The 14,773-nt window shown below is 40.8% G+C and overlaps 1 protein-coding gene across 5 annotated transcripts in view; it reads left to right on the top strand.

The window, feature by feature from the left end:
* Positions 1-14,773, top strand: part of PFKP (phosphofructokinase, platelet) — an 82,858-nt gene that overhangs the window by 22,737 nt on the left and 45,348 nt on the right. For all 5 annotated transcript variants that reach the window (XM_074946231.1, XM_074946235.1, XM_074946230.1 and 2 more), the window contains exons 3-7: positions 3,763-3,840; positions 7,501-7,690; positions 11,858-12,023; positions 13,683-13,727; positions 13,838-13,946. In XM_074946231.1, the coding sequence (XP_074802332.1) occupies positions 3,763-3,840; positions 7,501-7,690; positions 11,858-12,023; positions 13,683-13,727; positions 13,838-13,946 (588 nt within the window). The remainder of the gene's footprint in view (positions 1-3,762; positions 3,841-7,500; positions 7,691-11,857; positions 12,024-13,682; positions 13,728-13,837; positions 13,947-14,773) is intronic.

The following is a 14,773-nucleotide window of genomic DNA, read 5'->3' as shown; positions in this document are numbered from 1 at the left end:
AGAGCATTCTGTCCTCACAGAAAGTATTAATACTGCTGAGTTTATTTTTATCAAGGTGTGAAAGCTCTAGCTCCGAGAGATAGAAATATATTTAAAAATACCATATTGTTTCTGGAGGCTAGGTTAATATTTCACCTCTGAACTCCAGGAATTAAATTTGGTATAATCACTAATTGGAGATGAGTGATAATTAGTGGTTCTCATTTTGGACTCAATCCTGTTAGGTATCGAGTTCATAATGAGAGGTACTAAGGTTTTTAAACCCTCATAATCCCTTTTAAACCTTATGACAGCATCTTACAGGATTGGACATGTAGTCCCTGGTGGATGTTTGCCCATCACTAAACCACAGAATTTTACATAATTCATCTTGATTGGCAGTCTACTTCTGACAGGCTAGAAGTGAAAACACAGGGGTGTACATTGGCAGAACTCTGTGGGAAAACTTCCACAGTGGGTGCTATGCTATGTTTTAGGGACTTAATACTCAGTGAAATTTGGTTCCTCACTTTCTTGAACACTAGCATTCAGCAAGTGAACCACTAATTAAATAAAAAAGAATAACTAAATAGAAAAAAAAATAGCCTGGTATAATAGTAATTCAGCAGGAGTTGCTAACTCGTTTGTTCTTTTCTAAATACTTTTGTCTGTCCCTTCCTGCTTGCTTTGTATCAAATGCAGCTGTTCTGTTGGGGCAAAGGCTCTGTTTTGATGGTCCACCCTTTGAGACTGATGGAGGCTAATAGTTTTAGATGTCTCTGAGATAGAGCAGTCTGTTGGATTCTATTTGGTTTTGTGGGACACTATAAGAATCTGGTGTCTACACCTATGTATATGGTGGCTCCCAAAGGCCCACTTCCTCACCATTTTCTTTGCTGCTACTGCTGTTATTGTTTGTTTGTACTGTGGAAGCACCTAGGAGCCCCATAGTCCTAGGTGTTGAAGGCCTGGGGTTGGGGAGGGTTCTATCCAACAGAGGGGTCAGTACTCATGGGGTGTAGCCTTCTGCTTCCTGCTTGCATAGTCCCCACTGGCCTCCTCAGCAGAGGAGAGTAACTGCTGCTAGGTAGCTTGTTCAGCTGCAGCTTTGGGAAAGTGATATGGGCAGAAAGCCAACATGGAGCCCCAGCAGCCAAGAGTGCCCCTCCTGCATGGAGCCCCACCCGCTTCCCCTGCTGGGCAGATCCCCCTCCTCACCCTGATCCCTCAGTGCAGCCCCGTTGGGACTTTGCAACCGATAGTTTTGAAACCTCTGCTCTAGTTCAAACAGAAATTAATTCAGGGAGGTTCTGTGGCCTGTCTTATAGAGGAGTTCACACCAGATGAGCATAATGGTCTCCCTCTAGCCTTATAAAATATGAATTTATGCATGAAGGAAGATAGCTTGAGCACCAGTGGGGAAAGAGCCTTTTGTCCCATATTGATTGTGACATAAAGAATATTTTGGGTTCTTTGCTTTCTGATCAAGGGACCTCTTCTGGTTAGTGAATAACTTGTTGAAACCTTCTTGTCTCCAGTTGGACTGCAACTGAGCATTTCTTGCTGTGAGGACATTTGATGCACTTTACTCAGATTCAGATGGAAAGCATCAAAATTAAAAGTCTAAATTAATTCATACTGAAGAAAACCTGGTTTTGTGGTGTGTGTGTGTGTATGTGCCTGTATGCATGTGTGTTCACACATGCATTTTTCCAGTATTCTGCTTACCTTGGAGGGAAATGTGTTACCAAATACTTCAGTTTCTAGAGACCTTGTTTAGATGTATCCTAAGAGTAAGTAAAACATAGAAAAATCACAGAAATTAGCATCTGAAAGACCTTTCGTGAAGCCTGTCTATTCCTTTACCCAGTGCATGATTGCACCTAAAATATATTTATTTCTCCAGTATACTTTGGGAAGAAGCTTCTACCACTTCCCTTTTGAGCCTATGCCATAAACCATGTGAGACTTCCCTTCAGAGAATTCACAGTCACTCAGGATGATACTCATAATATTTTACACAGTATATAATTTCTTCTTACTGATTTTATCTTATTACTCCTTTGGGTCACCCTAAGTACTTTTTTCTCCATCTGTAACCTTTTATGCCCATTAAACATTGGTAGGCTTATCAGGTTCCCCGAGTAATCACTTAGTGAAACAAAAAATATTTATGCTTTTGATCTTTCCTCATTACTAATCCCTCCAGCTCATAATCAATCATTTCTGTTGTTCTCTGAACTCCCTCCAATTTACAGCCCCAACTTTTTAGTATTCAGATTCCCCAGACTGAGGTGCAATCCTGCCAGAGTCCTATAGAGAAGGACCGTTAACTCTTTGCTCTATAACATGATTACTCTGCACATGCAGCCACAAGCCACTTTGCCCAATTTTGTTACCATATTGGACTGCATCCACTTTTAATTTAATGTCCACAAGGTTGAATAGCAGCTCTAAATTTCTTTCCTATCAGATATACTAGCTTGTATTTTTCCAGATTAAATTTCATTTTATTTCATTCCTCTCACCATCTTTTGCAGCACTTCCCAATAAATTAGAATCTGCAAATGTCAGTATCCTGTTGTTAATACTACATAGTGAATTAATGAAACCAGATTATCGCTGAGCCCTACAGCTTCCCACTAGACATCTTTCCTCTTCTCATCAAGATACATTGCCTTTTAACCGTATCCAATGATTTTCCCAGCCAATTTGAATTTAGGTTTTGAGGCGCTGTTTTAAATGCTTTACCAAAATCCAGGTACATTGCCTCCGCTACATTTCCTTCACCATTAGTTGTGTGAAAAAGAGCGTCTGACCCCATTCGTTCTTTGTAATCCAGTTTTGCTTGTTGCTTTTGATTCTGTTTTGCTCTGAGATGTTTCAAGATTTTCCCCATTACTTTAAAATATATTTAAATAATGCTTTCTAAATAATAAATGTCAGAATCACTTTTCTTTCCTTTGTGGAGACCATAAACGCACTTGCTTTCCCCTTAGTCTGTCCCCAGTACTTCATGGTTCTTCAAAAATAATAGAATGTGTAACCTTTAATGCACAGCAGATATATTGCCATTCCCTTATACTAGCTATCTATGTATATCCCATACTGGCACTTCTCTGAAGCCACTTTTCTTCAGAATCTCACCTTTAATTTTTATAAGTAAGTCTCTAGATGTCATGGTTGTGAAGAAATCTTCAAAAAAAACATGAACTGAGTGTAACTGATGCAGAGATGAGCCTTCAGAGAGGCTGGAACACTAGCTCTGAGAGGCATGAACCACACCATTCATCTTAGTGGAGGGTTAACTCAGCAATCCGGTGATGGTTATTTAACTGTCAGTATTGTTAACTTTTTCATCCTTTATGTAAAAAAATGAGAGAGAGGGCCACAGATCCTCAGAGTTTGAGAGCGATGACTCATGTCAGTGCCACAAGTAGTGGTTTTTGGGAGATACCACCAAGCCTCATGAGCCTACAGGGCCTATGGGTACATTCATATACCTCAAGGGGGGAGCTTAAGAAGCCCATTAAAACCAAGTGGCACATACGATCATATTGTGAACATCAAGACAATTTACTGTGAATAGTGTATAATTTTTGTGGTTCATGTCAGTGGGGCTAAAGTTGTGGGTGGAGCTTGGGAGAGTACTACTGTCTAAAATATATGCATATTGCATATATATATATATAAATAAATGTACAACATGACCATCACCCCAGTAGTAAAATACTATGCAGAATGACATGTCAGGTTTTCTAAAATATGTTTCTCTTGTCTCAGGGTTACCAAGGTATGGTTGATGGAGGTGACAACATTGTTGAAGTGTCATGGGAAAGTGTTTCAAGCATCTTGCAAGTGGTAAGTATGGTGAACAACCGAAAACAAAGCAAAACCCTCATTTGAAATCATTAACCAGAATTTTTAAACTTAAAGATTAAGGCCAAGAATTTCAAAAGTAGTCAGTGAGGTTGACTGGCTCCATTTTGGGCATCCAACTTCAAACACTTGTTGACAGTGCCTGATTTTCAGATAATTGCTGCTCAGCACCTTCCAGAAATCAGATCTCTATGAGGTATGTAATGCTGGGCACCTAGAAACAGTAACCCCTTTTGAAAATGTAGGTCCTAGATTTTCAAAATTGGGTGCCCAAAGTTAGGCTGCTAAATGCATGTTTAGGCATACACATTAATCAGGAGTGGCAGAATTGGGCCCAAGAAATTTAAAACAATGTCATATTAGTACTGTAGTAGGGAAATGCTGTGTTTTATGTGATGCCATGGAAGCTGTTCACCAATAAAAGTAAACATTTACATTTTTAAAATTTATATGCAAAACAATTGCTAAAAAATGAGACCATTATATGTGGAGGCTAGTGCACATACCTGGTGGGCTCCTATAACCAGATCATTGTGCAAAACAAGATTGTGCTGTAGTTACCTCTCTGCAGTATTTCTTCTTCACAAAATAGCTCTCATTTTCACTAACACATAAAAGAAAGGTAGGATGTTGCTTGCAGGCCTTTCTGTTCTTTTCTATCCTATTCTAATTTTATTTTGCATAAATAAGTATTTTTTCAGGAATGGGTAATTTTTTTTTCTACTTGTTTCATAGTTCTGTTTCTGAATAGAGGCACCCACTGTTAGTAGCAAATGGGTCACATGCTTCTTTCACTTAACACAGTCTCTTGCCTATTATCATGTCTGATGTTTCTAGTGTGAGTCATTTTACACATTGTTTCCATTATGGCTGGTTACTTTTAGAACCACTTCAAGAGTGTGTGTGTGTGTGTGTGTGCCTCACTCTCATTCATGGAGTCAGGTTTCCCAGCTCTCTTCTTCCTCACTTTCATCTTCCCATTATCAGCTTGTTGTGACTTTCAACACATATGGGCAGTGCCACGAAATGGTTTAGAACAGGAAGTGCTCGATGGTGAGGCAGACTGTTTCAGATGGCAATAAAAACTGTATAAATTCCAAGCTCAAATTTGGGTTGGGCCTGGCTCAGATTTCTTGTTTTTACTCAACATAGGAAATGATTATGAAACACTGAAGTGATAATCTCCAAATCTTCTGCTAGGAAAAAAGAAAAGCTTCTGCATTATGTCAATGTTACTTTCTAGTATACATTAGAAATACAGTAAAACTACAATCAAGGACAGTAAGCTTGTATAAAAGACAAAATGATGATTATATATTTTCTGTAAAGCTTCTTGACAGATTCTGAACAAATTTTAAACAACTAAGAAAATTTTCCAAAAGCCAGGACTTGATGTTCAACTACCCAGACATCTGTTGGGAAAATAATACAGCCGGGCACAGATTATCCAACAAATTCTTGGAATGAATTGGAGACACATTTTATTACAGAAGGTGGAGAAAGTGACTAGGGGAGAGTCTATTCTAGATTTGATTCTGACAAACAGGGAGGAACTGGTTTTAGAATTTAAAGGTGGAAGGCAGCTTGGGTAAAAGTGTCCATGAAATGATAAGAGTTCATGATCTAAAGAATAGTAAGAGGGAAAATAGCACAATAAAAATAATGGAATTTCAAGAAGGCAGACTTTAGCAAACTTAGAGAATTGGTAGCTAAGCTCCCATGGGAATGAAGTCTAATGGAAAAAAGAATTCTGGAGAGTTGGCAGTTTTTTAAAGAGACATTATTAAGGACACAAGAGCAAACTATTCCAATGCATTGGAAAGAGGAAGCATGGTAAGACACCACCCTGGCTTAACCAGCAGATCTTTAATGACCTGATACTCCAAAAAGAGTTATATTAAAAAGTAGAAACTAGGTCATATTACAAAGAATGACTATAAATAAAACCAACACAAGCAGATAGGGACAAAATTTGAAAGACCAAGGCATAAAGGGTAGCAAGAAAACATTTTACAAATACAATAGAAGCAAAAGGAAGAGCAAGTAGGCTCATTACTCAATGAGGAGGGAAAGACAATAACAGAAAAAGCAACAATGGCTGAAGTGTTAAATGCCTTTTTTGTGTCAGTTTTCACCGAAAAGGTTAGCAGTAATCGGATGACTAACATAGTGAACGCCAGTATAAATGGGGGAGGATCTGAGGCTAAAATAGGGAAAGAACAAGTTAAGAATGTCTTCAAGTCCGCAGAGTTTGATGAAATACATTCTAGAATACTTAAGGAACTAGCTGAAGAGATCTCTGAGCCATTAGCAATTAACTTTGAGAAAGTCTGGAGGATGAGAGAGATTCCAGGGGACTAGGAAAGGGGAAATATAGTACCTATCTATTAAAAAGGGAATAAGGACAACCCAGGGAATTATAGATCAGTCATCTTAACTTTGGTACTCAGAAAGATAATGGAGCAAATGATCAAACAATCAATTTGTAAGCGCCTAGAATAAAATAAAGTGATAAGTAACAGACAACATGGATTTGTCAAGAAAAATCACGTCAAACCAACTTAATAGCCTTATTTGACACGGTAACAAACCTTGCGGATTGAGGGGAAGCAATAGATATGATATAACTCAACTTTAGTAAGGCTTTTGATACAGACGCACATACCTTCTCATAAACATGGTAGAGAAATATATCCTAGATGAACCTACTGTAAGGTGGGCACACAATAGGTTGGAAAAGCATACTCAGAGTGTAGTTATTAATGCTTCACAATCAGACTGGAAGGGCATAACAAGTGGGTCCCTCAGGGATCTGTCCTGGGTCCAGTTCTATTCAAAATGATTTGGATAATGTCACAGAATACACTTATAAAGTTTGTGGATGATACCATGCTGGGAGGGATTGCAAGCGCTGTAAAGGACAAATCTTGACAAACTGGAGAAATGGCCTGAAATACATAAGATGTAATTCAGTAAGGACGCATGCAAAATTCTCCACTTAGGAAGAAACAATCAATTGCGCAAATACAAAATGGGAAAGGACTTCCAAGCAGGGTGTACTGCAGAAAAGTATCTGAGGGTTATAATGGATCACAAACTAAATACGAGTCAACAATGTAACACTGTTGTAAAGAAAAGCAAACATCACTCTGGAATGTATTAGCAGGAGTGTTGTAAGTAAGACACGAGAAGTAATTCTTCCACTGCTCTCAGCACTGGTAAGACGGAGTATTGTGTCCAGTTCTGGGTGCCACATTTCAGGAAAGATGTGGACAAATTGGAGAAAGTCCAGACGAGCAACAAAAATGATTAAGGGTCTAGAAAACATGACCTGCAAGGAAAGATTGAAAAAAATGGGTTTGTTTAATCTGGAGAAGAGAAGACTGAAGGGAGACAGGATAACAGTCTGCAAGTATGTATCTACCACGCTTGTTTCCTTCCTCATTGCCTGATATACATGTACCATAGTTTTTAGAATATAATTTTCCTAGAGGTTTGGGTAACTCTCTATTATTTTCTAGTGTACTTCCATACTCTTTTTTGTTAATATTTTCTTAATTAACAAATCAACATAAAAATAATTAGCAATTAACATAAAATATGACAAAGATAAATTAGAACTGATTTATTTCCTTTTTCCAGGGAGGGACAGTTATTGGTAGCGCACGCTGCAAAGAATTTCGTACCCGGGAAGGCCGTTTGAAGGCAGCTTTCAACTTGATTCAGCGTGGAATCACTAACCTTTGTGTGATTGGTGGTGATGGTAGTTTAACAGGTGCTAATCTCTTTCGTGAAGAATGGAGTGGACTTCTAGAGGAACTGGCACAAAGTGGTAAGTTTGCATCACTGTGGACATACAGAACACTTAGATCTTCCCCAATGATGAAAGAAAATTATGTGTTATTATTACACAGAAAAATTACATTCAAAGAATGTTATTTAGGTTGCAAAGTCAACCACATGACAATTAGGAAATGCTAGATTTATGCTTGTTTACACATAGCTTTTCAGTCCCTTTGTGCATCCATCCTGTGCTCTCAATGAGTCAGAGTTCCTGTGGGGAAAAAAAATAGCACAGGATCATGTAATTAAGGACTATCATAATGCATACACAAAAGGGGCCAAATTAAAGTTGCAAAGTGTAACAGTGTGGCTTACCCCATGGGCTGAAGAACCTGGGTCTAAGCCATCCTGATTACAGATTGAGCCATACCTTACTCCTGAGGGCATTCTGTACCAAAAAATTAAAAATTCTGTGCATGGTATTTTAAAATTATGCAAAATTCTTGCAAATTTTATTTGTCAAATAAATGTGGAGGCTCCAGTGTGGCATTGGGGAACACAGGCCACTGGCTGCACAGAGGTGGGAGATCACTGTGCAGCTTCCCCTCAGGACACAGACTCAGCGGTGAGGCTGCACCCAACCCTGACACCAGCTGGGTCTTCCTCAGTCCAGCCCCCTGCCCCACAGTGATTTAAATCTCTGCCGGCTTCCTGGGCACCCGAAACATGCTGCTGCGGAGGGTCATATGACCGCTCTTGTGGCTTCCCTTTGCTCCCCCGTCAGAAAGTCATTTTTCTACAGGGAAGTAAAGAAATCTGCGGAGGACATAAATTCTGCGCATGCACAGTGGAGCAGTATTCCCCCAGGAGTAACACCTGAGGGAATCAGGCAATTCACTATAAAGAGCAGAACGTGGCTGCAGTAAGTGGGGAAGCCCAAGGAATTGCAGCTATGCTCGTGGACATTTCAGGGAGAAAAAGGGCTACTGCTGGATCATGACACCAGGGAGCTTGGAGGGTAAAGCCCAGTGAGAAGGAGGCTCCTGAGGGGCAAGAAACTCTAACTGCATTTGGGACTGGACGTCCGAGCCCCAGCGAGGGAGATCTGGGAGGACTGGTGGGGGGGTCAGATTGGTATGGAAGAAAAGTTCTGGGAATGAGAGAAAATTCACAGCAGAGTGAATGAATGGATGTTTTCTTTGTGTTGTTGGAATGAATTTTAGTTCGGGGCTCTGGGTTGCTGTAAACTGGTCCTTGTATTAAACTAGCCCCAGCCAGGGATACTGTTAATCAGAGAGAGCCTCTGTGAGTTCTTAAAGGGCCCCACAGAGAGGGGGGAAAAAAGAGGTTAGAAGCTGCGGAGACATCGCTGGCCACAAGGGGTGCTCAATAACAGTAATCCTTTTACACCAGAGGTGGGAAAACTATGGCCTGCGGGCCACATCCAGCCCGCAGGGCCATCCTGCCCGGCCCCTGAGCTCCCGGCCTGGGAGACTAGCCCCCGGCCCCTCCCCTGCTGTCTCCCCTCCCCCACAGCCTCCGCTCACTGCGCCGCCAGCGCTCTGGCCCCCTGCTCCTGCCAGGCAGTGCGCCAACATGGCTGGCTCCATCCTGCCGCTCTGAGCAGCATGGTAAGGGGGCGAGGAAGGGGGGGGGGAGGTTTGGATAGGGGGTGGGGTCCTGGGTGGGTGGTTAGGGGAGGGGGGTCCCAGGAGGGGGTGGTCAGGGGACAGGGAGCGGGGGGGGGGGGGGGGGTTGGATAGGGGGTGGAGTCCTGGGTGGGTGGTTAGGGGAGGGGGGTCCCAAGAGGGGGCGGTCAGGGGACAAGGAACAGAGGGGGTTGGATAGGTTGGGGGTTCTGAGGGGGGCAGTCGGAGGTAGGAAGTGGGAGGGGGTGGATAGGGGGTGGGGGGCCAGGCTGTTTGGGGAGGCACAGCCTTCCCTACCCGGCCCTCCATACAGTTTTGCAATTGTGATGAGGCCCTCAGGCGAAAAAGTTTACCCACCCCTGTGTTACACACAGCAAACCATAAATGTGGCATTTCCTAAGTTTTAAGTGCTTGACTTTGCATCCTAAATAACTTTATTCAATGTAGTCTTTATGTGTGTAATGTTCTAGAGTTTTAATTAAATGAAAAAAGGGTAAAACCAAGTTTTATGATGTGCAGCTTTAACCACCTCTCCATTATGAATCAACAGCAGGGTCTGAACCCTGGACCTCCAGCACTGCCACTTCTTGAAGTACCAGATTAACAACATTGGCTGGCTCCCAGAGAAGGCTGTTTTCTCTGAGGAGGGAGTGGGTTTCTGGATCTATGGGATTGTTGCGGGGAAGCCCAATCTGGCCTGGAGTTCTCTCTCCCCCAACCCCAGAAGTCAGGGGTGCTCCTGTCCCATGTGTTACCCCAGAGGGATGACTGGCTTCTGGTACCATGTGGTAGATCTGTGGGTAGTTGGCCTGCCTCTCCCCCGCCCCTTCCCCTTGCCTCCAACCTGGGAGTTGGGGGAGCTTCTGCCCCATGTGATTCCCCCAAGGGTTGGCAGGGGGAATGATAAATAGTCAAATGGTTTATAAACAGAGAAGTCTGGTTCAGTTCAGCTCTTTCCTCCCCACCTCTGCTTCACAGCTCCTTGGTGCTGCTGGTTTGAGGCTAGCATGAGCTTGGGCTGGGGAATTGTCAGTGAGTTTTTTGGCAGGCTGCCAGAATTTCCCGCAGTTATGTCTTCATTGCATTAGTTTGAGTGAGAAGTTTTCAAGTGTGGATAGGGTAGTGGGTAGGGGCAACAACCAAAAAGAGCCAGAGTTATTTCTGCAGTGAAGACATATCCTGAGGAACATGTGAGAGAAAGTAATGGTGATTTTTAATATCTCAGCCAAATCTGAATGGAATTTCACAGGACAAAAAAGGCACTATGTATCCCGAGGGGAAACCCCTACCGAATATCCAGGCTTGCTACAAACATTAGATTTATAAGAAACCTTTTTAAGGGATAGAGTTAGGCAACCTTTATATAGACGTTGCTACCACCTTCCTCTGTAATAATAGAAAATGTCCCAGCTATTGTGTGTTGCTCACTTGCACCAAAATGGTGCAGTGGACGTGGTTGCAGTGAGGTTGTCTCCTTGATGTTATAAATTGCAGTTTATGTTTGTGTTGGCTCCAGTTCCCATTCCCTTAGTTCACTTCGTCTGCTTTAGCCTCTATTTTTCTAAAAATAACTAATCTGAGATTGGAATTTAGTCTTAAACACATGAATAATATACAATCTTTCAACTGAAGTCGCCAAAAATACTCAAGTGAGTAAAGCTACATACTTGTTTTCAGACTCAGCTCCAAGTGTATTGGGCTGTCACATCACATAATCGCTGAGCAACTTCTCAAAAAGATTCCCAGGAACTGAATGAACTATGCATTGCATAATACATTAGCAATGTTACATTTGTGCCCCCTTTGGATAGCCGTATTTTGGTCCTTAAATATTAGACTAAAAAAAAAAATGAAAACCCACCCTTTCATACCACATTCTTTGCTAGCACAAATTAGAAATTTGTCTTTGGCAAAATTCTGTAACTGTCCTGCACGTAGAAATCTAAATGACTGGCTCAGTATTTTTTCATTGCAGTTTGAGAGAGACATGCTTAGATTTAGAATGTGGCTTCTCCATTCCCACTCACTCCTCAGTCATGAAACAATGTACTGGAGTCTTTCAGTCACACAGAAAGGGTTTCACCCAGCATTTCATGCTGGTGACCATATATTCCCCCTCGTTTTAGAATTTCCTGTCCACTGGGAACATGCTGAGTCACATCCACAATTCAGTTTGCACCCCTTTACTTCACTCTGTCCCATACATTGAGTGTGTAATCTAAATGATGGGTTTTGGGTTTAGGGAGTGACAACCTCAAGACTAGTTCTAAACTCCCTGAACAAATGGCCCAGCAAATCACTCAGTGAGATGAAGTGCTTTTGGTTTGTTCCAAAAGACAGCTGATCTTAAAGAAAATCTGTCCTCTTGCTCCAAGAAGTTTTATTCAGCTTTTTTAGCTTTGGCTAATCCTTTTCCTACGGAAATGTGTTTTTTATTTTAGAAATTTTAACTCTTACAAAAAAAAAAAAAAGGACTACATTGTTACATTGCAGCTACAGTCTGATTTTGCTTCATCTCATGTGGCTGGCTATTGTTAATGGATGGTTTTACGGCTATTTCTCTGCAGGCAAGATTGAAGAAGAAGCTGTGAAGAAATATGTTTACCTCAACATTGTGGGGATGGTTGGATCCATAGATAATGACTTCTGTGGCACCGATATGACCATTGGTACTGACTCGGCCTTGCACAGAATCATTGAAGTTGTGGATGCCATCATGACCACTGCTCAAAGGTAACAGGATGCATGGGAGAATACACGAAATTTTAAATTACTACGTTTTTCCCAGTGGTAAAATCAGGCATGTTTATGATTTAGTTGTCATAGAATACTTCATATGTATGAACTAATGTGATGTAAGGTTCTTAGACTGTATAGACCCAGAATTACATTGAGAGCAAAAGTTGAATTGCTTTGTGTGTTGTGGGAGGGAATTGGGGTGAGGATAGTCTGAGAGATAGAGCATACATGGACAGGGAGCATTTTTATGTGTGTTTTGTGTTTGTAAATTTAATCCTTTTATTTTGCTAACTGGATTGAATTGTGCAAATATACTTCTGTTTTCATTTGTGACTTTCTAATTAAAATATGGATGATGATGATGAAAGAAAGATGCTTATAACTTCAGGGAGAATGCAATGTAATCTGGGCAATGATTGTGCAGTGTTAACCTCCATCCTAAAATGCAGCAACACCTTATTTCAGTCCTGGGCCTTTCATGATTGCAGGAGACCAGTCAGGCTGCACTGTTCCAAAATTTGGGGTGCCTGTGAGATATGAGCAAATGTCCATAAGGGAAAACAATGAGAGTGCAAACCTGAGCAAGAGTTAAACTCATATCTTCAGAGGGGAAAAGTTGATATGTTAATCCAGTTTCCGTTTGTCCATCACCTTACTATATTCATCATCACAAAACTTTTAAGAGTGAAATTCACTCCTGTACAGATCAGCACAAGGCCCTGTGCACTATTTAAATGCCTCTTCAGCACAGAGGGCTGGTGGCGATTCTCTGCACAGGGATGAATTTCACCCGAAGGAAACTGGAACTCTGGAAAAGACTTTTTTCTGAACTGGTGAGAAAAGATATATAGTTACAGCTCAGCTATGTTGTCACTTTGACTGATATTTCTCACTTTGTCAGACATGTGCAATAGTATGAAAATAACAGGCTGCTTCTAGAAGGCAAAAGTATACAAACTTTAGCCAGAGGGGCAGGTGCACTAAAGCTTGGCTTTCTTTTTTAGTATCTCATGCTTCTGCGTTGGTATTCCGTGCTACAGAAATACATATGAAAAAACATAGATACTTGATTCAGTTTCACTCTTGACAAATAAAGCAATGACCATGCTGGTTTTACAGTTAGCCTGGTAATCAATATAGTTATTAAAAACCAAATGGTTACAATCCTTGAAGTGAAACTACTATGATTGATGGATTAAATATTCTTTCACCCTTTGTTTTTTACTTACTTTTTATGCAAAATTTCGGTCTCTTACGAAAATAAATCAATGCATTTTAGAGCAGCGCTACAATAAAAAACTGGTTTGCATGTACAGTGGATGAAAAATAATTAAAGAAATATTTATTGCATTGCTCTTATACCTTAGCACCCTCCCTCCCTCCCCCGACCCCATCTCTCCTTGTTATCACCAGTCATTTTGTATATTCCTTACTGAGCACAGCCTGCATCTGGGTAACATCTTCTGGACGTGAAAAGTTTTAAAGAGGGTACAACATTTCCCCGGATCAGACAAGCGATTATACTTTTACTTCTGGGTTTACTGTGTTATTCTTGGTGTCAGGGACTGATCCAAGCTCCCACTGACTTCAATGGGATTTGGATTGGGTCTTTCAATTGCAATAATGTTGTTGATCTCTCTTGTCATTTTATAGCCATCAGAGGACCTTTGTCCTAGAAGTTATGGGAAGACACTGTGGGTATGTACTGTTCTCACCAGTTTGTGTCTAGTAAAATTTAATTATAAAAAAACTAAGATTTGAAGTTTAATTGTCTTCTTAGTTGTATTTTTTTAATATGTGCTTACTAGGTATCTAGCTCTTGTTAGTGCATTAGCTTGTGGTGCGGATTGGGTATTTATTCCGGAATACCCCCCAGAAGAAGGATGGGAGGAGCAGATGTGTGTTAAGCTTTCTGAGGTAAGCTGTTACTGCATCTTGAACATTTTGTATGCCATGTGATGCTCACATCTGAAAAGAGGTGCTTAGCAACATAAATGATATGGGCCAAATCCTGTCCAGTAGGATTCAATCAAATTTTTGCTATTGATTTCAATGGTAGAACTATTTGGTCTTAAATGCCTCTATTCCCACATTCTCCAGCTGTTTGAAGCACAGTTAGATTCCCTCTAGGGCTGCCATAGGTCCCGCAAACATAGCCATCGTGGATCTGTTTTCTGGTTTGTCATCTTTGTCCCTGATGTCTTATGCAGAACATTTAATTTTACTCTAGAAACTTTTATACATGCACATTATTTCAAAGAGCATTAATATAATCTAGTATAAAAGCGGAATTACGTGAGTGCTTTCAAACATGTAGTAATGCATTAGCATACGGAAAGCATACGCTACAAAACCTACAAAACTAGGATAGTATTCCCATCTCTTTGAATTCACCCGCTTAGCCAGCAGAACATTTTTAAAGAGAAGACATTTCCAGCAATTAACTGGTTTCTTTGCTGATACGAGAAGCATATGAGGCACGTTAACACTGAAATCTTGAAAGGAAAAATAAGAACACTTCTTCCACAAGGCTTGTAAAAGTAAGAATGAAAAATACTAGATTAAGTATATTAGTAGTAATGAGAATCTAAACTGATGCATTCCCTTTGGTCTCCGAGTGTATGTTTTTCTTTTTGTGTGAGTCTCGGGGAGTGAAAGATCTCCAGGATATGGAGCAGTGTTGAGATTTTTGACAACACTAAATTAATAACCAGGCAAAAACCGTAGAACCTCAGAGTTATGAA

This window comes from Natator depressus, chromosome 2 (genome assembly GCF_965152275.1).
Source record: "Natator depressus isolate rNatDep1 chromosome 2, rNatDep2.hap1, whole genome shotgun sequence".
NCBI lineage: Eukaryota > Metazoa > Chordata > Testudines > Cheloniidae > Natator > Natator depressus.
The sequence above is the reverse complement of the archived record's forward strand: the minus strand, read 5'-3'. Positions and strand labels throughout refer to the sequence as shown.